Consider the following 26,688-nt stretch of genomic DNA (forward strand, 5'->3'; position numbering starts at 1 on the left):
ATTGCTAAAAGCAATTGCCTCTCTGCCCTTCGAGGAGCCAAAGGGGAAGCAGACCCCCCCCCCCAATAAAAAGCACACCCGGCGGCAGCCGCTTCTCCCAGCTATTTCCGCTTCCTCCTTTTAAAATAAATAAATAACAATAATACACCTTTATTATTTTGCAATGGCTTCTGGTTGTTGAGCGCAGCCCCGGCGCTCGCCGCTTAGGCGCAGCGAAGAAGCCCTTTGTGTGGGTGGGGAGAGGGAAGGGGCGCGGGGGGGGGGGAGGCCGAGGCGGCGGCGGCGGCCCAAAGACGAGCCGGGGAGAGGCGGCGCTTGAGCCGGCCTCCCCTCGAGCAACCTGCGGAGCGGCAGCCCCAGCTGCTTCTCGGGCAGCAGCAGCTTTGTCCTCCGGGACCCTCTAGTGGCGGCTGGCGAGAGGAGCGGCTGAGGGAGCCAGGCGGCTTCCCGCGCGCTGCCGCTGCGCCTAACGAGCAGGAGGCCAGGCTTGCACGTCACCTGCACGCCCTCCTTCACCTTTCCCACACGCACCTGATAGAAAGAACTTCTTGCACTTGCTCTAGAGAACAGGGAAGATCGCCACATGTAGTATTAACGGACGGTGCAATTTTCCTAGAAAAACACGTGCCAGGACACCTCCCTCGTTCTTAGAATGGCAATGTCGCCCACCTGAGAGGTGCCGGAACTGAGCTCCTGTAAATTCCCCTAGGGAAAAAGCCCTGGTTCTAATAAAGGTATTGCCCAACTTTATAAACTTTTGTCTCCATCCCATGTGTCTGAACCATGCCTTCAGTCATTTGTTTAGCATATAGCTTTTCTCACAAATGATGCATTTATAACACATTCAGTACAGTGGTACCTCGGGTTAAGTACTTAATTCGTTCGGGAGGTCCGTACTTAACCTGAAACTGTTCTTAACCTGAAGCACCACTTTAGCTAATGGGGCCTCCCGCTGCCACCACACCGCCGGAGCACAATTTCTGTTCTCATCCTGAAGCAAAGTTCTTAACCCGAGGTACTATTTCTGGGTTAGCGGAGTCTGCAACCTGAAGCGTATGTAATCCGAGGTACCACTGTATTGGAAAATGTTTCTCATACGTCTTCTAAATCTGTATACCATCCCTGTAAAGACAGTGCAGGCTGACTGGAGGAAGTCTGCACGGCTTACCCCCTGCTAAGTTCATGGCAGAAGAAACAAATTTTAGCTGGGGATTTCCTAGTACATAGTTGGCAGTCTTCAGCCACTACACCACACCTAGTGTCTAGTGAATACACTGGCGCCCGTTTGTAAGCTTAAAATAAATCAGACTAACAATGTACTGCTGTGCATATTTACATAGGATGTTAAATATGGCTTCCTTCTGTTATATGATTGCAAAGTCTACATTTGGAATCTTCCACATTCATAATCATCACATGCCCTTCAGTTTCAAATAGGCAACCGGTACATGAGTACACATTACTTCTCTGATGCACCAGTGTGTAGCTAGCTTCAGACTAAACCGAATAGGTTTTTAATTTTGAAACACTGGCATGACCAAAGAGATTCTACTGTAGTCATATTCCAGCATTTTGCAAAACTAGAGGACAGAACTGTGTAGAATCCCCCAAACAGATATATTATTGATTTGCTTATTCTGAAGGAAATTCTGAAGTTTGGAAGTCACTGAGTTGAATAGTAAACCAGTAAGAGATTGGATAAATAACTATTTACTTCATATTAATTATCCCTGGTATGTTTAGAAGGCTTCTGAGTTATGTAGCATCAAAGTTGTTGCTAGTAAACACACGCATACGCCCTGCAACCGGTTCCCTTTAACAATAGTGTTTTATTACTGCAAGGAGAGTGCTCAGGATCCTTAAATTTCATCACAATATTTACAGCTAGGCATTGCGTCAGAAATTGTACTGCCCTTACACTGGCTCAGCCATGAATTTGAAAACAGCTTCTCGTTTGGGTATAAGGAGGGAAATACTCCACTAAATAATGCAAGTCTACTTAGAAAAGAAACTTACCATACTTGCTTTCAAATCAAGTGATCTATGAAACAGTACATCTCTGGAAGCTTCAAATGGCAACATGCAGTGACAATGCTCTTAGTAATACGTAACATTAATTTCCAGAATAATATGCAAGATTAATTTCCATCATTAATTTCCAACGTATGTTTCACTGACCGTTAACCATATGCTCTCAAAACGCTATGCTTGGATGCCGTTTCCCATTCACTCACAAGGGCATGCGCCTTAGACCAGGGTGGGTGGGGAGAACCATTTTCTGCCATATCCCCCCCTGAAAAAAATTACAATAGCCAGAGGTTTCTACACATACACACTTCACATTATCTCCATCCTCCTAATGAAAGCAAGCTTTATCACAGTTCAAGGGCATGTTCCACACAGACAGAACAATTCAAGGAACGTGTGGAGCAAGGCTGGTGGAGAGATGGTTGTCTGGGGAGCATGAATGGCTTGGGAGAGTCCTGAGGGCCAGGCAGAGAGGTCTGAAGGGCCATATTCAGGTTTGGGGGCTGAGGTTCTCCACCACTGTCCAATACATTTATTGTGGCATGGTAAGCAACTGTCAGCCTCATGAGAGGCAGGAACAGAACAGTAACAACATCATTTGTTTTTAATAATCATTCTGTCTCTTTTTGCAGTTCTTTGCCCCAATTTCTTTCCCCCATTACACCCGATTCCTACATATCTCCAGGCTGCAAAATATCACAGACAATAATAATATTGAGGCCAGTAGAAAAATACTAGCTTAAGACAGCAGAGGATCTGAGCCAACTTGCCACATTTATTTATCTCTCCTGCACTTGTACTGACATTCCTGCCACAACAGCAAAATGTGTTCCACACTTGTCTGGCAGTTCCCGGGAGAGAATCCCTCCGAACGAGATTTATAACAAATCTGTATTGCTGTTATATTTTATAACCATTCATATGGGGGGATTTCTGTCTTCTGTGCAGTTCCAAAATACTTTATTTGGTCTGCAACCAACTGCAGGGTGTATTCTAGAAAGAAACAAAAATGAAGTATCATTCTAAGAATCAGTCCATAAATGTTTTAGTCACTCCAAACACATGAATTTTGAGGGAAATGGTTATAGGGGTTTTTATCTTTAGAGCAGCTGGATTTGAAATGCTGTGGTCAAGGGAGCTAAAGTATTTATCTCTATGAAAATCAACAAAGGTAAAGTGTGTGTGATGTTCAACCTAAGCAAAGAAATAAGCTATTTTAGGATTGCAGCCTATGTTCCCCAAGGGCATTTGACAATCCTTTGTCATACCTGGGATCAATCTAAAACCTTATAATGAATTATTGACTATGCTCATGCAACAAATACTAGTGATTGTGGTGGGGTAATTACTCTCAAAAAATATGGATGATGGCAGTAAGCTAGTGATATGCTATTGTTTATATCAGGAACGGGGAACCTGCGGCCTCCAGATGTTGGACTCTGAGCAAAACAGACTGATTTGGGAGATTACCCTTGCTTTGCTATGTTGTTGTCTATGCCAACTAGGGCTGACAGGAGTTATCTGGAGGACCACAGACTGCCCATGACATTCCTACACTCTTCCCTTAGGTAAGTTCCATTGAATACAGCATGGCTTACCTCTGGGTAGATATGCATAGGATTGCACTGTTAATGCAGATCAGTTACCCAAGTTTCAACCACTTGCAATGAACCCTCTTCATGCCTGCTTGTAAGTAAGGCCAATCAAATTAAGTGGGACTTACTCCAAGAACCTCTGTCACACTCAAGGTTTATCCAATGAAACATACTTGAAACTTTACATAGTTGGATTTTTCACTCTGTGGCCGTAGCATCTACAAACAGGAATCAAAGTGGGTCGGGGTAAGAGAATGTCGCTGGTTTCGTCCCATGCCAGCCACAATCTTGCTAGGGCATTGGCATAGGAACCAGCCACATAGCAACCTAGTTGTGCATAAGACTTCAAAGATCCTCTATGTTTAACCTAGTCCCTGCTGATGAAGGAAATCTGCTGTCCCAGCATCCCTGACAGGTGGCTAGCCAGCTTCTGCTTTTAAAATTCTAAGGAAAGAGCAAGGCAGTCTGTTCTACTGGAAGGGTGGCAGACTCGCCTCCCTTAAAGAGATTTTTAATCCACATACATGGGTCCCAGTTACAGTCGCTACTGCTGGAGGGTTCAAGCCCGTGCAAGGGTACCAATGCACTACAAAGAAGCACGCTTGATGGTGGAAAAGCGATTCCCTCTTTAACCCCCTTAGCTAAATAATGTGGGACCGTGTGTTTGCAACCAGTCCTTCGGGCTTGGCGTGGGTGCAGTTATCCCAGAGTGAGTAATAATCCACCTTGTTTCGGGCGCGATTCCTTCTGCCCAGAACGTCCACGGACGCAAGCTGATCGCTTCGAATTCGCAGATTCGGAAGGAGCAGCAACTTCGACGCGCTGCAGCTGCTGCCCGGGCGCGAAGTGAACACTCTGCGCAAGCAGAATCCCCGCCTCATTTGCAGCCATTCAGGCACCACGTGCCCGGTGCAAGCACGCATCTTTCTCCTCGAGGGGATTCCCCCCGTCCTGCCACTTTGGAGTTTCCCTCCTCCTTTTCCCCCTCTCCCCTTCCGTCTGCGGGAAGGCCTACCGACGCCTCGGAGCGAAAGAGCCCCGCTTCGGATTAAGGCCCGCTCGCGCGGCTGCTCTGATCTCCGCCCCGCCAGGCTGGGCCTGGCCGCTGCAGGGGATTTAGCCTTCGCAGCAGCGCCAGCGCCGCCGCCGCCTGACCCAGCCACCCCGTGACTCTCTGCCTTCAGCTCGGCGGCAGAAACATGAAGCCAGAAGCCTCCTGAAGCGGCGAGAGGAGGCTGCTTTGGGTGCTTGGCTGGCGTCGGGCCCGCTGCTCCTCATGGCCTCTCCGAGGCTGGAGACCTTCTGCTGCCCCAACCGGGACGCGGCCTCGCAGCTGCTGCTCGCTTTCCAGCCGCAGGTCTTCTGCGGGGTTTGCTTGGGCAGCGCCTCGGCCGGCCTGGCGCTCAGCGCCCTGCAGCTGCTGCCCAAGAGGGGCCAAGGCGCCAGGAAGGTGCCCAAGGCGGCGGCGTCCTCGTCCTCCACCATCCTGCTCCTCATCTCCGCCTGCGACATGCTGGGCGCTTTAGGTAAGGAGGCCACGCGCTGCTGGCCAGGGTCGCCCCCTGCTTGCTTTGCAAGGAGACCTCTTCGCCGCGTGGTGGGGTGTTTTTTTTTGGGGGGGGGGGAGAGAGAAAGGGCGACGGACGACTTTTGCATTGGCAGCCTGTCGCTTGGGGCATCAATAAGGTTGCGGACTTGGAGGGATGGTTCAGATTCCGTCTCCATCCCCGTATGGGACAGCTGCATAGTCCTGCATTGGACTAGATGATCATCAGGTTCCTTCCCCAATTACGTGACTTCTGTTCCCTTCAAATCCTATTTCATAGATGCGGAGTTGGGTCGAGGGTCATCTAGTCCCACCCCCTGCAGTGCAGGAATCTTTTGCATGACGTGGAGCTCACAAACCTGAGACAAAAGAGACAAACAGACTGAGCTAACTTAAATCTCAGGGTTGTGGGTTTGAGCCCCATGTTGAGCAAAAGTTTCCTGTGTTGCAGGGGGTTTGGACTAGATTTCCTGCGTTGTCCCTTCCAACTATAGCTCCCTGTTGAGACTACATTCAGTGGCAAACCCAAATTGACCTCTGCCTCATGTGGTCAGCCTTCTGGCCACTTGCACTAGTGTCCAAGAATGTACCTGGTTGTAGGATTCTTATGATACCCTATCTACTTTTATTTTTCCAAATGGACAATTGAAAGGCAAGGGACTTTTTTGCCAGTGTAAATTGCAGGTGAAGCAGTGGGGGCCGTCTCATGCCAGGATCAAAAACTAAAACCGCCCCTCCATCACTGAGCTACATGACTGACGTTAATTTGTAGTTTAGTGGCCACCAAGTCTGTTTGTACGGATGGAATTTTAAAGCCCTGCTCTCGGTTGTCCATCCCTCTACCTCCAAGTAAAAAAATAGTGTTTGTTCTGATATTATACAAGAAGATATAACACCAGGGAGAGAATTAATGCAACTGACGTTAACTTATAGGGGGAAAAATAGTGGGGTGTTAACAGTCATTCATTAATTGCAAAGCAATGTCTTAATGGAAGAAATAGGGCATGTATTTGAAAATATACTTTACATATTTTTAGATGTACACTAAGATGGCTTTAAATGTCATAAATGCAGCAAACTAGGACTCAAACCAATGAATTCAAGCGACAAGAAAGGAGATTCCAACTAAACATCAGGAACTTTCTGACAGTAAAAGCTGTTGGACAGTGGAACAGACTCCCACAAGAGGTGGTGGACTCTCCTTCCTTGGAGGTTTCTGAGCAGAGGTTGGATGGCCATCTGTCATGGATGCTTTAGCTGAGATTCCTCCATTGCAGGGGGGTGGACGACCCTTGGAGTTCCTTCCAAGTATACAATTCTGTGATTCTATGAAATACACATGATGCTACATTTTCAGCCAAAAAAAAAGCTTCCAAAGCAGCTAAGCATGAGTGAAAAACAATGAAACTGTATAGGATAGGTTAGCTCAGTAGAAAGTTATGAGAGGGTATAGCTCCCTGTTGAGATTACATTCAGTGGCGAACCCCAGTTGACCTCTGCTTCATGTACTGAGCCTTCTGGGCAGTTGCAGTAATGTACCTGATTTGTCCAAAAGTAATGAACTGCACTGACAGAATAGAAAGAGGTTAATGGTTTAGTTCAGACAATAACATCAGATTGTGGCTTGCTTTGCCATTACATTGAAATTGGCAAGCTGTGGCTTGCACTTACCCACCAAATCAGAATTGAAAATCCATTTCAAATAGTAGTTTCCCCATTCTGATTTCAGGTTCCATAGTTTTCAAATTCAGTTTTGCACTTCGTGTGAACCCAGTTTCTCTCTTATAGATCGACAGCACTCAGTGCAAAGAAACTTGCATACGGGCTTGATACATTTTCATATTGGGGATAACAATGGTTGCGGGCGCCAGGGTGTTTTTCCAACGGCTCAGAGCACTGAGCAGGGCTGCCCCTCATTCCCCCTCTTAGGATAGCAAGAAGGGAACCCTAGGGGAGGAGAGATCTACCAAATGTCAGAGTGGAATCCCTTGAGGTCTTTAGACCGCCCAGAACATGTCTCTATCCTGCATCTTGGAATTCCCTAAATGCTGAATCCCTTTTTAAAAGTCAAGATCCTTTTTTAAAAAATCACAACCAGATTTGAGTTTGTGATGGAGGAAGAGCTTAGGCCTCGACATGAAATATCTGACAAGTGCTTTCAATTGGTGCTTTTTAACTTAATAAATGATGAGAGTGGTTTAACTTTTAAAAAAGAAAGAAAAGAAACTTACATACTTACACATTGTCTATGTACCGTTTTTGCCTTTTCCCTGCCCTACAAATTAAAAATCTCAAAATAATTCATTTGGAGCTGTCTTTGGAGCTGAGTCCTGTTTGATGACTGGTTGTAATTGCTAAGGCTACAATCCTACCAAGGAGCAAATACCGTTGAACTTGATGAGACCTACTTCTGAGCAAATGTGCTTAAGATTGCTCTGTATAGCAAAAATGCAGATGAAGAGACTAATGCCCAGTTCACACAGGCTGTGCCCCATTTTCCTAATCCACCACCACCCGTAATGCTTGGACTTGTATTTGTAAATACTGTGCATCCTGTATACTGTGTATACTGTAATGCAAAAGTTTGGCTACAGCGTACGTTCTGCTAGAAAATGACACTCTCCTCCTTTCTGCTCCCATCTTCTTTAACGCATAAGTAGCATGATAATAATTCGAGAGCAGGCAGCAAGGCGGATCTAGATAAGAAAGCACAAAGGCAAAAAAGCTAGACCACAGCAACTTCAGCACCTCAGGCATACCGTAGTAGGATTTGGTTGAAACAGCTGAGCTTTTAATCCCTGAATTGTCTCAATTCATGAATGAAATCCGTAAGTCTGATCACTGGTCACTCACATGACGGCAGTTTGAAGACTGGGAAGGCAAGCATGTGATTCAATAACTCTGGGAACTTCATGCCCTTACCTTTGACTCCTTTCTATGGATGGAGCATGCAGGATCACATAGCATGACAGCACCCATTGCAACAATCCCTTCACTTATCCTGTGAACTGGTATATTTATTATATCACCATACAAAGTTGTTATTATATCACCATACAAAGAGAATGGAAGTCCTGGTCCCCCCTTATAATAATTATTAAGAAGAAGAGCCCTGCTGGATCAAGCCAATACCTTATCTAGTCCAGCCTCCCGGGCTGAGTTTATTGGCATAAACAAGGTGAACATAGAACTTGCTAGAGTCATAGCACATTAACATGGATTTTCCCTCCTCCTCCTTAGGTATCATCTTCAGATCAACTGTCTGGTTAGGGTTCCCAGACTTCGTAGCAAACATATCTGTGGTGAATGGGACGGATGTTTGGCCTGCTGCCTTCTGTGTAGGAAGTGCGGTAGGTAACAGATGTGGCCACGGTCCACGCAAACTGGTTTGTTTATCACATTTGCATTCTGGCTTTCATTTGTGGAGGGGAGGTCAGGGCAGCCTGAGCTGGGCTTATTGCAAAATCCTGCAAGGTGAGTTAGGCCAAAAGCAAGCGACTGGCTCAAAATCGGCCAGTGGGCGCCATGGCCGAGTGGGAATTCACACACAGGGATCTCTTATCTAATCCAACAGTCTGTGGATCTGTGCCATTAACTGTGTTAGGGAAGAGCGCTAGCAAGGCCTCAAGAGCCTAGATGAAGTGTTTTTAATAACAAACAAGTGACTCTGAACTGGTTCCACGGAAGGCACTCCCAACTGCTGCAATAACTTTTTAGTCTTTTGGCAAACTGGGATCAGTTGCAGCGAACTTACAAAATTGAAAGCCTCAAAAGTGATACCTCTCGCCTGAAGTTCTTGAGCATTTCTCCATACCTTTTCAAAATGGTTGAGTCACCTGAGGGGGGAAATCAAATACATGAGCTGGGGTGGATTTGTTCTTTGTGGTTGGCAGTTGAGATACTGCACTGCCACCGTGTCGCACCCACTGTGGGAAGCCTCCTAGAAAGGCCAGCCGAGCTGCCAGTGAAGATACGCTTGTGGAATGCCTAAAATGGTGTGGAATTGTGGGAAGAAGGTAGGTGGTGCAGGGAAGGAGCACACTTAATGCTGTTTGACTTGTGCTGCCATCAAAGGCTCAAATTTACACCAGCTCCAGATGGACCTGGTGCAATAAATTTCCCTCTTCAATGGGAGGGAAATTTTTAAAAATACCCTCTCGCATCTTCTGCCCAACCCACATTGCCAGTTTAGTTCTGATGTGCTCTCAGTATAGGGCATAAAAAGCGGGGAATTGATAAAAGATAGTCTTCCTTCTCATAATAAATTTTGAGATTTAGATTTTTTTTCCAAAAATAATGATTTTAATATTGTTGAAAAAGCAATCCATCAATTGCAGTCCTGCGCACATTTACCCAGGAGTAAGCAACCTTGAGCACAGTGAATCATCTAAATAAACATGCATAGGATTGTGTTGCATAGTTTCTTCAACTAGTAAGCAGTCTTTGCTTTGAATAACCAGCATTTTTTAAAAAAAGGTGAAATAGATCTTTTTGGAATCAGGGCTGAGCAGGGGGAAACCTCTGAGTTTGCAAGAAGCATGATTTTTAACTGTGGCTTTTCTGCAGGTAAACTCAGCAATTGCCACTGGGGATAATGACTAATTAAGAGAGGAGACAAATAACTGAAAGCTCAATGGAGCCTAAACACCCAGAACTCCAGGAGCTGCAGAGAAAGTAAAGGTGGAATAATAAAGGTTGCTGGACCAATTTAAAGGGGAAAGAATGCAGCAGAATTCCAGCTCTTGCAAGGAAGAATGTTAGAACTTGTAAACACAGACATGAAAGATCACTTATCTAAGGTCTAGTTGTGGGAAAAAATGTGAATTATCTACAGATAAATGCCATGGAATTAGCTTGATTGAAACCTGCACATTCCATGTTTCCATCGGCCTTTCACGAGGAATATATGCAGCAGGGTTTACAATGCGGATAATCCTTTTCTCACAGCTTTTTTTCTCCCCTTTTTGGTGCAGCAAGAAATAGCCATTTCTTATCAAAGTGATTCATGTAATAATATTTTATTCCATACAAAATGTCGTACTTTAGATAGGCGGGTTCCTCATGCATATTCCTAGCTGGATGAGAACCAAGTATGGAAGTTGATGCCTGCCTGTTCCAGTTGATGCATTTTTATATCAGGGCCACTCTTGTCTTTAAGCTAAGGCAAAGATGGGGAACCTGTAGCCCTCTGGATGTCATTGGACTCCAATACGCATCAACCCTGGCCAGTATTGCTAATGGTCTGGGATGATGGGAGTTGTGGTTCTGGAAGATCCGGAGGGCCACGGGTTCCCCATCCACCCATTGGATCGATACCTTTCTCTGGGTGACCCACACTTTTGCTGTGAGAGTGAGAGCCCAGTACTCTGAATTTGACTGTGCAGATAGACAGCAGCCATTTCTGAAGTTGTGGCTAGTTTCTCCATTGCATGCATTTATGTGTTGATTTCATTTCTACCCCACACACATTGGTTTGTTCTCCATGTGACACTGGCAGGTTTATCACGAGTGGGCAGTATAGCGGGAATGGTGAGAACCAACCTCAGAAAGCCTTGCTTTACTTGCAGCATTTGACAAGCCTTTTATGTTATCAGATGTCCTTTCCTAGGGAAGGGAGAGTCTGAAGTTAAATTACGTTTTACATGTGTAACATTTGTGGGAACCAACTGATCAAATCGTACGCACAAGAACCGAGCCTAAGGCTAATCCTGGCACTCAATGACTTTGACGTCCACATATTTGGATGTAACTTTTCAAGTTTAAATGTCCCGTTAAGTTGTCTGTTACTCTCTGCAGCTATGAAATACAAATCCTTCCTCTTTTTTCCCTCCCCCCCCCCAGATGTGGATCCAACTCTTGTACAGTGCTGGCTTTTGGTGGCTGTTTTGCTATGCTGTAGATTCCTACTTGGTTGTTAGAAGATCGGCAGGGATGAGGTAATAACATTAAATAAAACCACACTTTAAAAATAGGGCAATATTTTCAGCGTTATGTTTTTGTTCATGCCTCAATATGCATCCAGATCTGATCTGCCATTGCTACTTTTTTTGGGTGAAAGCTTGCCTAACCCTAGCCTGGGTTTACCTCATGAGTCATGACTACCTTTGAATATTCTTTGCTAGCAACTCAATTGACTTTTGCTCTCCTCAGTTTTCCTGCAGTGTGTTGATTTCTTCATTGAAGTTTCCCAAACGTCAGTTGTTTGTAGTTAATACACACACGTGCACACAGCATTCCAAGAGCTGAGCTGCAAGATTTGAGTCAAACTCCTTACCAAACCTCATAACTCATTTGTTTCCCAAACCGTTGACTTCACCGTTAAAAGGGAGGAACACATGATGTGTGTAACGCTGAAGCAATTTCTGACGTCCAAACCTTTGGCTTTCCATGTATTTCTAGTACAATTGTGTTGTATCACATGATGACGTGGGGCCTGGCGATCCTGCTGTGCGTGGAGGGAATTGCGATGTTATACTACCCTTCAGTTTCTAGGTAACCTTTAAGTTGTTTAGCTTTACTTCTATGATTCACACAGAGTTTTAATGAATTCAGTTGGACATGGCAGATGGCGTAGGTTTGTCAGGTTCAGGCAGTTGCTTAGGCCTAGGCTTATTAAGGAGTCCACCAGCTGAAAGCCAGATTGCCACCTCGGCTCTCAGTTGGTGTGAAGTCCACGTGCATCTGGGGAGATGAGCTCGGTAACGTGGACCAAGTTGCATCTGGAAGGCATGTGGCGCAGACACCTTTCAGACGCCAAACAGGCCTGGTTCTGGTCATATGGATGGGAGATTTCTTAGGGACTCTGCCTACACTGTCTTTGCAATCCATGTGAAGAATAATCGAATAAAACCTTTGCTTTAATATTGGAGCTGGCTAAATTAAAACCTTGAGGGTCCAAACCAGATGTTCTGAGGTAAATACCGTATTTTTCCATGTATAAGACAAGCTTTTTTTACCCCAAAGCGAGGTTCAAAATCTAGGCTAAGGTAGTGCTAAGGGGGGACGTGCAAATTGTTTTTTGGCATGAGCCTGAGATTGTAAGCGGCAATTAGCCGCTTGATTGTTTGGGGAGGGGATGCCGAAAATCGCTCACCCACCATAATGCAGCACACAACCGCTCGTGTCGCAGAAACCACCTATCAGCTCCCCGATCACCGCCAGCAGCCACCAATCACGCTTCCGCTCACTGCAACAAGGGCAGCTGTCTATTGACTGCTACAGCGGCAAGCAGGAGGGCTAATGGCGGCAATCAGGCAGCTGCGACGCGAGTGGTTATGTGCTGTGTTCCGGCGGGTGAGCGATTTTCGGGATTTCCCCCCCCCCACAACAATCAAGCGGCCAATGCTGAAAATCGCTCACCTGCCGGTAACGAAGTACAAGCCTGAGTTTTTAAGCGGCGACTGGTCGCTTGATTGTTTGGGGGGGAGGAGATGCCGAAAATTGCTCACCCCTTGGAACGAAGTGCGAGCCCAAGATTGTAAGCAATGCGAGCGGTTGTGTGCTGTGTTCTGGCGGGTGAGCAATTTTTGGCATTCCCCCAAAAACCTCAACCCCACCTATTTTCTAAATTTTGAGACGCCTCAAATAGGAGGCATCTTATAGATGGAAGAATATGGTACAGTGGGGTTTTTTTGTGCTGTAATGTGAAAGTGGAAGTAGTAAAAGCTATCATATTGTCTGAACATGGGACAGACATATATATACATGTGGATGCTCACATCACAATTATTCCCCTGTGTTTCTGGCTAGGCAGGAAGCCCATTGGGAATCCTGAGTGAGGACTGCTACATGTATATGAAGTAGCTCTAATCTTGGAGGAAGGGAATGAGAAATAAAATCTGTTCACTGCCCATTTTTCTCCCCACCCCTTCAGTTGCGAAAATGGTCTGGAGCATGCGATTCCACATTACGTCACGACCTACGTTCCATTGGTGCTTGTTCTGGTGGCGAACCCAGTCCTTTTCAGCAGGACAGTCACCGCTGGTAAGATTCCAGATGGCAATCGGAATTTGCGCGTGTGAATGAAAAACAAGTATTAGGAACGTGTCTTAACGGATCATGGTTCCTTTTTTAATCAAGGGACGCAGGTAATCAGAAGGAGAGAATTGAGAACTTCTATGAATCAAAAGGTGGCTTCCTGAATAGATTACACCTCTGTATCCAGAAACTTTCAGAAAACTTCGGGAGGGATTCAGCATCATGCTAAGATGATCATTCTGCCAGGGCAAGCATTTTGGAATGCCAGATAGAGTGACCCCCCTCCTTCTATGTGCTCTTCCAAAGGATCTCCCAACCCCCCAAACTGAGCCAACTTCAGGGGTATGCAGAGGAGAAGGGCAGAAGTAGAAGTCCGTGCCCAGGGCTTCAGCTCACAGGACTCAAATTCTGCCCATTATTTTATCTTCCTTAGAGGGAACCTGGTACTGTCCAGATGTGGTTGGACTGCAACTTTCATCATCCCTGACGATTGGCCATGCTGGCTTCTGCTGCTGGGCTTTGGTTCCAACAACATCTGGGGGGCCATGAGGTTTTTTTTTAACAGACCGGCCACATACTTCTGCTTGGCTATTACTGCAGCAGTTGCACAGTGCCAATCTTAGGAACAGATTACATTAATGATGTTAAAGTTTGGGCCCAACTATCCTGTGTAAGCCCTTTTGAAACCAGTAGCATTTTAATGGGGCTTGGGCAAGAGAAACAACCTAGTGGGATGTGCCATTGATCTTCACTGCTGACCTTAAAATCGCTGGGCTTTATCTCACGGTGTGTCCAATGCATTTTATTTCTCCTTTCCAGTTGCATCCTTACTGAAGGGACGACAAGGGATCTATACAGAGAATGAAAGGCGCCTGGGGACAGAGATCAAAGTTCGCTTTTTCAAAATCATGCTGGTGGTCGTTATTTGGTAAGACACATTTCCGCCCTCCCGCTTAATGGAATAGTTTCTTTTAACGACATTGTGCGGGCAAATGCATAGGCTGATGTTGCATCAGTTCCACATTTTAAAAAGTCAGTTTCGTTTATCTGAAATTTTGACCCAGGTGTGTGCGCACGTGCTCCCTCCCTTTATACAGGGGTGGGGAACCTCAGGCTCAGGGAGCAAATGTATCCCTCCAGACCTCTCTGCCTGACCCTTTGAATTCTTCCCAAGCTACCCTCCTTCTCCACTGCCTCTGCTTCACATCCTGAGTGCTTTTGCCTGGATGGCATGTCTGACTGAACTCTGAAAATGCCTCTTTCCTTGCCTGGATGCAGGGCAGAGGTTGTGTGGCGGGGTGAAATTTAGAAACTAATCAAATGAGAAAGTTACATTTCTGTTTGTTGCTGTGCCGACTCTTACCTATGGCTGTGCCCACCTGTTGCCGAAGGTTGCCAAGAAGAGAATGTTACCCTCAGGATGAAGGTTTTCCATCCCTGCCCTTTATATGTTGCTGCTGCTAACTGCTACTTATAATTTTCCTCTTTATGGTGCCTACAGTAATGAGAGTTCTCTCCCCTGCTCCTCCCTCTACACCACAGCCCAGTATACTATGGTATGAATCCAAATGACCAAAATTAAATTCTGCAACTGACAAGCCTACAGGAGAGTGGCATGTTAAAATTTCATTTTAGATTGGTTTCTCTGCCTCAGGCTGCACAAAGGGATTCCAAGGCAGGGAGATTTTGTACATGCATTATTCTTCTTTTATGCCACCGGCTTTGAAAATTAGCATTCAAAGGGAACTCTCCAAGCTCTTTATGCAAATGAGTACAGCTATGCTTTGAAAACAAAGGACATCCATCAAGTGATCTATATCTCTGCCTTCTTCTCTTGGTGCCTGTTATCAGCTGGTCATCGAATATCATCAATGAGGGCCTCCTGTTCTACCTGGAAATGCAGCCAGATATCAACGGAAGCCCCTTGAAACACGTCCGGAATGCAGCACTGATCACGTGGATCATAATGGTAAGGGCTTAGCAATGCTTTTTAGGGCTTCCTAAACGAGTGTCATTGGCAAGGTTGCCATCCAACAGGACAGGAGTCCTCAGAGGCCTGCAGGGTGGGGCAGGGACAGAATTATCCTGCTGAGGACAGTGCAGGAAGTGATGAATTTGGAAGTCCACTGGATAGACGGAAGTGCCAACCACTTTATTTTTCTTTTCTTTTGGCTGCAGGTGCCTACAATACAGGTAGTAATTAACTGTCAGGAGAACGTTTTAATTTGCTTGTGTACTTTTTTTTATCCATACAGGCTTGTTGATAATGATCAATGCCAGGTTACTGAGTCATGGCAGAGTTGGTTTCTAATCAGCCCTGTCACTTTCTCCTGAAGTCTCAGCATCTCTCTCTCCTCATCTGGAGCGATCCTTGTCCTTCTCTTGCCTAGTGTTACTTTTCATCATTGGCTTCCTGTTCCTCCTTCCACTGTCTCCCTCTTCCCTCAACATAGCAGAGCTTCCATTACTTTCTTTGCTCTTTAGAGCCCTTTATGTCATTCATTTCCTGTGAAATTGCACTCTTTTGTCTGCCTTCTCCCCCTTTTTAAATTTTTCTGCCCAGTATCTCATGTTTAATTTCCTTCTTTCTACCTTTCTCTTCCTCTCTCTTCCCCCAGTGTGACTTTCCTGGAAATCTCATGACCACTCTAGTGTGCTGTCCTATTTTTGTCCTAGGGAGTGTTGTGTGTCTCTTTGCCCACATGTTTAGCAGTAGTAATAATAATAAATAAGCAAATGTGCAGACTCCAGGGTTTCAGGCAGGGGAATGCTGGAGATACAAGATTGAACTTAGGACTTTCTGCATGGAAAACAGATGCTCTAGCACTGAGCTACAGTGTCGTTCCATCATAATTATGTTTACATCTGAAATCAGTCCTACCGAGGTCAGTAGGCTTTACTTCCAGGCAAGTGTGTATACATAGCTTCACAGCCGGGGTTGCTTTTTTTTTAGTTTTGCCTTCCTGCTAACCAGTAACTAATACTTCCTCACACCAACAAATGTATAGAATGCTGAAGGGAGCAACATTGAATGCTCCTTCAAAACAATTCTTAATACAGTCGTATCTTGGTTTTCAAATGCCTTGGGACTCAAACGTTTTGGCTCCCGAAAACCAGAAGTGATTGTTCTGGTTTTCGAATGCTTTTTGGAACCCGAATGTCTGACCTGGAGCTTCCTGCAGCCAATCAGAAGCTGTGCCTTGGTTTCTGAACGTTTTGGAAGTCAAACGGACTTCTGCAACGGATTCCGTTCAACTTCTGAGGTACCACTGTACATACCTTTTGTTTCCAATGTGCAATAATGCCAAGTTCAGCGAAGGAGCACTTTTGCATGTCCCGACTCGCTCTCAGGTACGCTGGTGAGACACGCAGGCTCGTCCCAGTCACATTGTCTCCATTGGAACTTCTGCTGTGGGAAAGCCTCCTTCCTCTCCACTCCTCATCCTAGCCCAGCTCCATTTGAAAATGCTTCTATTATCAGGTACCTATATGCAGAGCAGAGTCGCCACTACAGATGTCTGATCCCCTCAGCGCATGGATGGGTCAGTTAGTGTAGCTCCCCCATCTCCCCCACATGCAAGAGGGAAATGTTCAAACAGGGCTGGAAGAGTCTTTAGGTATTATTCTTGTTCCATCTTCTTCGTTTAGGCAGGAGTCGGGAGAGAAGCCCCCCTTCCCAAAGCAAAGGCTGAAGGTGGCTGTGCTGCACACCTGAGGATTGCTCAGAGAAATTATACTTTTATTTCCGTAGTAAGTGAAGGGGTCAAGAGTTATCATTAATTTCCCCAGGAGTTTTGCCAAACTCCTCTCTCAAACTTAATCCGTTCTGGAAGTCTGTTCCAAAACCAAAGCATTCCAAAACCAAGGCACGCATGGATTAATCCATTCCAGACTTTTAAAAACAACCCCTAAAACAGCAATTTAACATGAATTTTACTATCTAACGAGACCATTGAGCCATAAAATGAAAGCAATAATCAATGTACTGGTCACACAGTCAATCAATAGCTGAACTGGGTTCCACACAGTCACAAAAACAAAACAAAAAAGCTGCAAAAACTAAAATGCAAAATAAACAGCAAAAACAGACAGACCTCAGAATAACACTCAAAATGGAAGTGTGGTGTCGGAAGTGTAACACTCAAAATGGAGCACGTTCAGCTTCTGAAAAATTTTCACAAACCGTAACACTTACTTCTGGATTTGCAGTGTTTGGGCTCCAAGTTGTTCAAGTACCAAGGCGTTTGAGAACCAAGTACCACTGTATGCTGCCTTGGGAGGTTCTTATACTGAAATGTGATGTGTAAATAATTAAAACTGAATGAATTCTTTTAAAAGGACCATAGTTCTTCATTACCCATAGCCATGTTGATTCTCGCCCTGCTTTTTGGTCCTTTAGGGAGTACTGAATCCAATGCAAGGCTTCCTTTTTACACTGGCTTTCTACGGATGGACAGGCTGGAAGTTGGACCTGCGCTGGAGAAAAAGCGAAATACCATGGGAATCGATGTCCACGTCAACAGCTGCTGAAAATGCTTACGGCTTGCCAAGCGGAAACTCTGTGAATTTCCCTGACTCAAAGAAAACGACAGCGGAGCCAAACCACCAGGCGGATGAAACCTTAAGCATGCTGTCTGAAGGTAACCTTGGCAGTGATGAGAGGCCACCTAGGAACTCTCCTGTCTACCAGGGCTGGTAACTTGTACCACCTCAGGGCTGCTTCACCCTTGCACTCCTCTTGTTGGAGGGCATGCATGTTGCATAGATCATATTTCAACACTGTTGATTCACCTATTCAGCTGCCAGCCAACACAAAGTGGAATTAAGAGGTGTACATGAATGTGTGATCTGGAGAATGTGCGATTGTGAATGAGAGTTCATCCTTCCCCTTGCTCACCAGTACCTCACTTTTTTTCTTGTACTATCTTTCCACTCATCAAGACACCCTTGCTAGAGAGAAAAGCAATGTGGGAGTAAAAAAAAAAAATTGAGAGAAGTCAACTTTTTGACAAACAGTGCACAAGAATACCGCTGTCAGAAGGTTCCTGTGATGTTCAGAACTTATTAGCATTGTAGTTTCTTTTGGCATACTTTGTTTTTTTGTCTCCTATAACTTGTATATCTTACGGTACATGATTTTGTTTAATAAATATATTACGGAACCCTGTAACCCTAGTGGCTTTCCTGGTTAGCTGAGATTGTAACGTTGCTGTGTTTTATTAGAAATACCTCCAGCATTGTAGTTTGAGCTTCAGTTTGGGCCTTTCTCTTGTAGCATGCAGAAGAGCTTGCTTTCTTGAGCCAACTTTGGCATTTATTCTTTTCCCAACAAGGGAAAACGTTTTTATATTACTGTACTCAACCCTGTTCTGTGCTTCTTGACATGCTTCTGCACCATTGTGAAGATGTTTGTTGACACCGTTGGCTTGCAGAAAGCATAGCACCTTCTCAGGGAAGAGAGCTACAGCAGCATGAAAAGGAACGCCCAATATTTGGATTCAAAATATTACGTCAGAAACACATGCAATTTACTCTTCTAGCCGGATTTGTATTGGGGATCTTCCAGTCAACTTCCATCTACGTATTCTACGCAATTTGAATCCTATCTTTCCTTCGGCTGTTCCGCTGTCCACTCTGTTTAAGCAGAACTAAAGAAACCCAAAACACACTGCGATAGCTGCAGTGGGGATCAGTGCTGCTTTAAGGCAAGACTTGCAGGCCTGATTTGCCTAGGGGCTGGTTCAAACTTTCCCCTGAGGTTGGACTCCTTGAGACCTCGCTATTGTAAGTCTGTCTTCCCAAGTGCCTGTCTCAGCCTTTCTCCCTTAAAAGGAAGGGGGTGGTAGATGCATAAATGGCTATAAACACACATCCTAAGTTGTGTCCTTACACAAGGTGGAAGTCAAACACAGCTGCTGCACTACCTGAACCCTGTTTGTGTGGCAAAGGACACCTTGCCTGTGGTAGATCTCATAGTTCAAACCCAGCTAGAATCCCTCCCAATCACTTGTTTCAAGGTACAATATTAGCAGGGCTACAAAAGGCATCCTGCTTCGAGGGGTTTTTTTTTGCACACAGGAGTATAGATCAGCCTTTACCACTGTGGTATGTCTTCCGCATACTTTGAGCTATGACTCCCATGGGCCCCAGCCAGTGGTTCGGGATGATGGGAGGTACAGTCCCAAACATCAGGAGGACATCAGGTGGGGCAAGGTGAGAGCCGATCATTCTGTAGATACAGTGTGAGAGTTGTAGCTGTACACCTACCTAGTCTCTCCTTAGCAGCCTTTTGCTGCTGATGTAGCATTGGTTCTGGAAGGTTGTTAACATTTTAGAAAATAAAACATCCAAACACTTAAGATGCCATTTCATCATCCTTTTTAATGAAGGAAAAGAACAACCACCCACTTGTTTTTTAAACGCGTCGTTCCATTCCCTCACTCCATCACGTAAACGTTAGAACATAATCGTGCCTTTCTGTTTACAGAGCCAAAGGCCTGGCCTTGTGGGTCAAGATTTCTGAAGAATTCTTGAACAGAAACTGCCAGGCATCCAGCATCCAACTGAGCAATGCAAACCCTTAACATTTAACTAAGCAAACAAACCCAATGAACCCCACTGTGAAATGTGCCAAAGGTGGCTGGTCTTTGTGATGTCAGCTAGTTGTGCACAGGATTGGGGATGGGGACAAGATGAGCACAAGGCTTATGATGCCTACTTGTTTTTCTAATCTTATTTCTGACTGGCCATGCCAGATGCAGTATGCTTCTGAATGCCAGTTGTTGCAAACTGTGTAAGGGGAGAGTGCTCTTGTGCTTGGGTGCTGCTGGTGAGTTTTGCACAAGCATCTAGGTGGTCACTGGATGCAGGACCTGGGCTATGTTATACGTGAGCTATATTAATGTGGCTTGAAATAAACTCTGGCAACAGAAATGGTTTGGAAATTCTTGTACTATCACAGTGGGAGAACATTTAAACAACGTCTGTCCCAATACAGGCCTATGCATGTCTACTCAGAAGTAGGTTTAAAGAAGCAGTTTCGGGGATGCCAGTCATGGGCACTACTACGGTGTGTTTTAAAGCAAAGCCACCTCACTGCTTTACAGGAATCCACGGCAGATGTTTTCGCTTGGGTTCAACTCATGTTTAACTGGATCCTCAGATACATCTTGCACATGGCCACTACCCATATCTAGATACAAGGGTTCTGCAAGAGAGGCGGGGAACGAGCCTGAAATTCAGTGGACAGAAGGAGACACAGCTTTGATGAGGCAAGAGCCTCCATGGTAATTGTCAGCCACAAGCAATTTTTGTTACACAAACCTATTCCTTCTTGGAAGAGGGCTTGAAGGCTTGAGCACACACAGTCCATGGCCACTACGTTCCAGCATCAAATTCTGAATGCTTAAAAATAAAATAAAGTTCACGCCCCATGATTCCTGGCATTCAGATTTTTTCTGGTCAGGGCAAACGGGAATAATTATACTATTCTAATAAAAACACGGCAGGTAAACAAACAGTAGGCTGTGGAAAAAGCAAGCAGAAGGTCCTCATTACCTCAGACAGGACTACAAATGACTCCTGTCTGAAACATTGGAGATCTGTCCTAAGTCTACTGAACTGGATGGGACTCAATATAATTATATTATCAGTACTATTTTTCTAGAAAGAGGTGCTGGAACTTCTCTTATCATGGCAATGGCACCTACCCGAGAGGTGCTAGAACTGAGTTTCAGCTGAACTTACCGTAATTAGACCCCACCTTTTTCCCTGACAGGGACTCAATGCAGCTTACAGATAACATAAGAACAGCTAAAAATGAGGGAATCATTAAAAAAACACCTAAATATGAATAGAATTGTGTGTGTGTGTGTACACACACATTATTCAAAACATACAGATAATTACAGTAAGAACTCCATGGCACTAGCCCTCTCATTAAAAACAGTTCCCCAAAGTCAGTTCCCAAAAGCTTATTGGAATAAGGTGGTCTTCACCTGCCAACGAAAGGACAAGGAGGGAGCCAGTCTAACATCTCTAGGGAGTTCCAAAGTCCAGGAGCAGCCACCAAGAAGGCCCTCATCCACGTCCCTACCAAGCATGCAGCTGCCTGTGTTCCTAAGGCACACACAGTTCAGATACATATCCCAGTTCAAATTTCTTTGATACTTAAAGAGACAGCTAGAGTGCTATAATTCAGTACAGGCCCCTCTGTAGTCGCAAGAACAAAGACTTGATATGTCAGCATCTGCTATTAATAACGAGCAACAGAACATACTTGGTCTTCTCTCTGGCTCAGAAGAAAGGACTTTGTTAAAAGAAAGCAGACCCCCCTCCCCCCCATGGTCCATTAGTGCCTGGATTGAGACGTGCTGAAGCGTGGGTTAGAAAAGTAATAAACCAAATATTGTGCTAGAAGTGAAGAGAGAGAAAACAGACACACACTCCTATGGGGCATGGGCAACAAGCCTCACAAGAGGCTCACATGTAGTTTGTTGATAGTCTCTGGCTTGTCCGCATCAGTTTTGATTGGACTTCAAGTAGATATTGGGGAGATACTTTTAGAGGCCTTTAGTTAGAATGTCACACCCCCCATACATTTTTTAAAATGGTGCAAAACTCTGCTCACCTTTCCCTAAGCTTGCTGTCACACTCAGTCTCATAAAAAAAATCTTCTACTAAACATTTCATAGGGGCTAGATTCAGAACTGTTGATGGCAATGAGCAGCAAATACGTTCAGCCATCAACTCTCAGTGTGACTAGGGAAAACATCAAACACTTCTATGCAGCAGCTGCTTTGGCATTAAAAGGAAAAAAAATGAATGGAAGCCTTTCAGGCATAAGAGCTCAACTAAATTCTGTGAAAATGTCACAAGCTTTATTCCTGGTCATGAGGTCTTTCCTAGTTTTAACATCTTTGCTCAAGCCACCACCAATTCTTTCTCCAGACTTCCTGACTCCTACACCTGATAAGCTACCTAACATCTCCCTAATGCCTCATGGAACAACACAATCATTTTGAAAATACCGTTTCTATAATACAATACATAGCAGACCACACTAAAGCAAGAGTCACTGTGCCTCCATAGACTTCCAGTCAAAATACTTTGTGGTTTGACACACTTGTACAGCGAAATTCCTGCTCTGTAGGGTTTAATGCAAGTTTCGTGCTGTAAGTTTCCTTCATTTTTTTTTTTTTAGTCAACAAGAGACAGACCAGTTTCTTCAGCCATCCCTCTCCCTCTCTGAATGTAATGAGAGATCTCTCTCTCTTTTTGTCTCGCTAGGTTCTGATGCTAGCACAATTGAAATCCATATCTCAAGTGGAGCCCATGAATTAGATGGTAATGATGCTGATGTTGAATAATTGGAAATGGTTTGTGGAGAGGAGCTGGAGGACACCCTGACACACACACCCTCCAAAAAAAGTCTAGCATGGAATTATGGAGTGACAAGCAAGTTTTCCTCCTTTGAAATTCAGATTTGCCACCACTCTTCTGCCAGCATCTGCCCCACAAGCCTGATCACGCTTCCCTTGACTGACTTTTGATGGCTTTCTAGTCCTCAGTCTGCAAAAGCACATAACTAATTCTGAACATGAGCCTGAACCATGTTCAGATTCAGTAGTAAGTGTCTAAACATTCCTATCCACAAAACCACCACCGTGCTTTATTTTTGCTTCTAAACGTTGATGGGATGTGTAAAAGGTCCCAAATGTCATGAGATATATACACAGAACATGAATACTGAAAAAAGTACCACAAAGCTTTCTTATTTTTACTAATTTTCCTTTGCTTACCTTGGTTAATTCTAACGATACACCCACAGAGACCCTACAGACCAAATGACACTATTTAGTAGACCTTTCAGAGATTGAAAATGTGTTCCTTGCTATTCCTTTCCATCCTTGTGACACACTATAAACTGTTGATTCCTCTTCCAATGGGTCAATCACCTTGATGTGGGAAAAAGGTTTTTGCTGTTTCCTGACAATTGCACTGGCCAGACTCTGACACTGAAGTAGTGCCACCCAGGTGGCCCAGTTCAAAGGTGAGGGGGTCAAAGAGCAGCCCTGTCTACAAACTCCTGTTGTGTTTACATACTTAATTGATTTTTTTAAGTTAATTTTTTTAGTTAGAGGTAAATATTTATTTTTATTTTATTTGAAGATTATACCTTGCTTATAATGACAGCAAAATCAAGCAATGAGCTGCATGTTTACAACCACCATTGCTGCTCAAACACCATAGCGACAGCTTTCTCATATTCTGACATAGGGTACTATCCAGCTAAGTGATGCTCAGAGTAGACCTTCTGAAATAAATGGACCCAAGTCAGTCATGGCCATTAAATTCAATGTGTCTACTCCCAAGTAGGACTAGATATATAACCCATCATCTCAAGCACAGCTCATCACTGAAAAGTTCACCTTTTGCATTATTAACTCACCAAATGGTGAATTTCTGCATGTGAATCATTCCCAATGGTACCTTCAGAATTATGAAATCTTGGCTGGTAAATATTATTTGCTCTGTCCCTTTAAAAATGACAAGCTAAGCAGGTCCTGTCAGCCTTTTTGGAGCCTGAACAGCAGCTGTGGGCTATCTCTAGTCCACCAAATGTTCCTCAGCTACAACCCCCAACAGTGCCCAAAAGCATGGTCAATGGCTCTGGAAAGTCGAAGGAAGAAGCAACAGTGCACCTAAGAAAATAGGCAAACGTTAATGGCACAGGAAGAATGAGAAACAACTCACACAGAGATTTCTAATATCAAAATATAGCAATTTATTCAAGACACTGAATATGATCTGTTGATTCTCTCCTTGAAACAAACAAACTACAACACACAAGGTGATTTGCTGAAAGAGAGTGCGGGTTTGTGTGTATGTGTGTGTGTTTATATGAGGGGAGTGGGTGTACAGACAAAACGGGGTGAGGGGAGATGTTGATTCAACAGAACCCGGGGAAATGCTGAAATGAGAACCAAGCCCGGCTTCAAGTCTGACACAGACAATAAAACTTCAGAAGCCAGAATTCAGACTTAATCAGTGAGTGGCTGAAGTAACAATTCTGCAATTGACAAAGAACCGCATTTTTTAGAAGGCAAAAAAGAAAACAAGAGAATGAAACAAGGACAAAGTAGAACACCCCCCACAAAAAACAACCCTTACATTTGACAAAGTGCACTTCACTTGGCTCTAAAGTTAGTTTTTAAAATAAAAAATAAAAATGCAATCTCATATATGTCTTGGGGGACTAATATGCATTGAACCCTAGAAATACTGGGCTTTTTGAGGCCCCATATACGGAACCCAGTGTATACCAAGTTAAAGATGCAGTACCCCTCTCTCCCTGGGAGCTTGCTGGTCAATTCAGGGTGCTAAGTCTCTCCAGAGGCAATTTCTGTAATATGTCAGAAATGTTTGTGGAGAAAGGAGTAGCTCTTTCAAAATTCCAAAAGCTATTTGTTGGCTTAAACCAGTCTAATCTTATTACCTCTTACAGTGCAATCCTATGCATGTCTACATTACTCAGATACAAGTCCCACTGGGTTAAATGGGACTTACTGCTAGTTAAATAGGGGTCGGTTTGCAGCTATTTAATACCTTGGGCAGTTGAGCAGCAGTTTAAAAAAGTGAACCCACTGCAGATCTCCCCAACTTAGCAGTATTTGTAAACAGAAATAGTCAGCAAATAGCAATGTTTTCTCTACACTCTGTGAAACACTAGACTTATTACTCAGAATAAAAATAAAAACAATTACCCATTTTGAATAAAATGGCAGAATTGGGCATTATTCAACGTGGAAATATTTTCTGCAAGAAATGTGGGATTTTTTAAAAAAAAATGTTGAGAGTTATCTGGATATATGACTCAGAAAAGAAGTATCTATTTTTAAAACTCTAACCTTCTGAAATAATGTAACATAATTGACATCACTAAGACTTGTCAATTAAATTAAAAACATGCAAGATATTTCCCCCCCTCTTTAATAAGATTATATTTTACAAGAGAAGCAATGCCTGGTTTCTTTTGTGTTTCTTTGTTTTAGCAAATCGCCTTTCATGAGGAAATAAAAGGGATACTGCATCTTTAAATCTGTATCAGATTCCATTCAAATTGGGGGTTTTTTGTTCTGAATGAGTAACACAATCCAGTCTACATCTGGTAGAGATTTTAAGCTTCTAAAATTGTGTTTTAACATAAAAAATACTTCTCTTTTTTTCCAAAAATACACTGGGTTCTTTCTTTTCCTAAAAAGTCATCTTTCTCCTGTAAAAAGCGTTCCCGGCATTGCATTCTTACATAAAGCACTTATTACACAATTTGTTGAAAGTGCCCTTGAGACCCTAAGATCTGAAGCGTGGAAGTATTAAGAGAAAGAAGAAGCTGGGAGAGAAGAGACAAGAGCGGAAGGGGCAGGTGGGGGGGGGAGCAGAAAGAAGGGGAGAGAAAAAGTCTGTTAAAACTTTTCATTTTGCCCACCTGGCTGCATTTTCTGCGGGCACCAACAGAAAAAAGCAAAACAAAACAGACGAACGAAAACATGGGCACAATAAAGAAAGAAAAGAAATTCAGTTCAAACCTACTATGCCTGTGATCCTCAAAGGCTATCATATTCCAGCTGAAAGGGGGGTGGGGAGGGGGAAACCCATTGAACAAATGAAAGTAGTCTAGAAAATAGAAAGTGTTGTGATTACAAAGTTGTGTGTGTGTCATCAGTACAAACTGGTCTTTGAATGTCCTTTGGGAGAGCAATGGTAGTGTCCAGATTGGAAGGGAAAAAAATACAAGACCACATGGAGGAGGATTCTCTCTCTCTCTCTCTCCCCATTTTGGTTTATCAAAGCATTTTGCTTTATAGGTTTTCTTTTTTTTAATTATTATTATTATTATTATCATTTTTGGCACAGCTTTTCCTCTTCTTTTCTGCAGCCATCAGAGCGAGTTCTCAGAGACCCAAACCAAACACTACAGGGTCTTAGCTGGTGGTGGCCTCTTGCTTCCAAAGGCTGAAGGTTCCAGGTGGAAACCATCCCCAACCCCTCCCCCTACGTGATTGTGTCTTAACTCCACGGTGAAGGTTATGGACAAAACATTTTGCAGGCTTCTGCCGCCTGGGAGAGTTGCCTTTGTTGTACACTCTGGGGTCCCCCCCCCGCCCAGTTTCTGTTTGTTTCCCCCTGTTCTTGCAGTTCTAGAGATGTTAAAAAATAGTTTTGAAGAGTGCTTCTACCCACACATTCAATGCTGGTCCATTTGCAAATTTTCTTCTAAAACATTTACTTTCGCAGGTCTAGAACACAAACCTAGAAGGCAGAGAGAGGTGGAAAACAATTAAAAAACATTGTTCGGATATCTTAATATTGTTTACTCGTAATTGAATGGTAGTAATTGTATTTAAAATGATCTGGGTGATCCAGCAGGGATATTGAACAAGGGAAAGGTATCACAATCAGAAAGGTTCAGTTTGCACAATCACCCAGTTACAGGTCCTCTCTGCATGCTGGAGAAGCAAACGTATGCTCCTATAACACACA

The 26,688-nt window shown here is 44.1% G+C and overlaps 2 protein-coding genes and 2 long non-coding RNA genes across 7 annotated transcripts in view; 2 read left to right on the forward strand and 2 right to left on the reverse strand.

Annotated features, from left to right (window-relative positions):
* LOC309340199 overlaps positions 1-24,311 on the forward strand; it is a 186,286-nt gene extending 161,975 nt beyond the window's left edge. Inside the window, exon 2 of the long non-coding RNA XR_014155857.1 lies at positions 23,524-24,311. This is a non-coding gene — a long non-coding RNA (uncharacterized lncRNA). The remainder of the gene's footprint in view (positions 1-23,523) is intronic.
* On the reverse strand, positions 1,810-4,461 carry LOC309340198. The gene is made up of 2 exons (XR_014155856.1): positions 4,349-4,461; positions 1,810-3,021 (listed from the first exon to the last, which is right to left on the reverse strand). It is a non-coding gene; the product is annotated as an uncharacterized lncRNA (long non-coding RNA).
* On the forward strand, positions 4,759-24,311 carry GPR143 (G protein-coupled receptor 143). Of its 2 annotated transcripts, none has more exons than XM_081858748.1 (9): positions 4,759-5,149; positions 8,410-8,519; positions 11,011-11,105; positions 11,569-11,661; positions 13,043-13,152; positions 13,966-14,074; positions 14,998-15,115; positions 17,546-17,786; positions 19,634-19,695. In XM_081858748.1, the coding sequence occupies exons 1-9, from the start codon at positions 4,900-4,902 to the stop codon at positions 19,678-19,680; spliced, it is 1,173 nt and encodes a 390-aa protein (XP_081714874.1). In that variant the 5' UTR covers positions 4,759-4,899; the 3' UTR covers positions 19,681-19,695. The 2 variants fall into 2 exon arrangements, with proteins under 2 accessions (XP_081714874.1, XP_081714873.1); XM_081858747.1 differs by lacking the exon at positions 19,634-19,695 and adding an exon at positions 22,435-24,311 and having other exon boundaries at positions 4,760-5,149.
* TBL1X (transducin beta like 1 X-linked) overlaps positions 23,909-26,688 on the reverse strand; it is a 131,287-nt gene continuing 128,507 nt past the window's right edge. For all 3 annotated transcript variants that reach the window (XM_081858737.1, XM_081858736.1, XM_081858735.1), the window contains exon 17: positions 23,909-26,457. In XM_081858737.1, the coding sequence (XP_081714863.1) occupies positions 26,431-26,457 (27 nt within the window). In that variant the 3' untranslated portion in view covers positions 23,909-26,430. The remainder of the gene's footprint in view (positions 26,458-26,688) is intronic.

Source organism: Podarcis erhardii (assembly GCF_964252035.2).
Source record: "Podarcis erhardii genome assembly, chromosome: 4".
NCBI classification, from domain to species: Eukaryota; Metazoa; Chordata; class Lepidosauria; order Squamata; family Lacertidae; genus Podarcis; species Podarcis erhardii.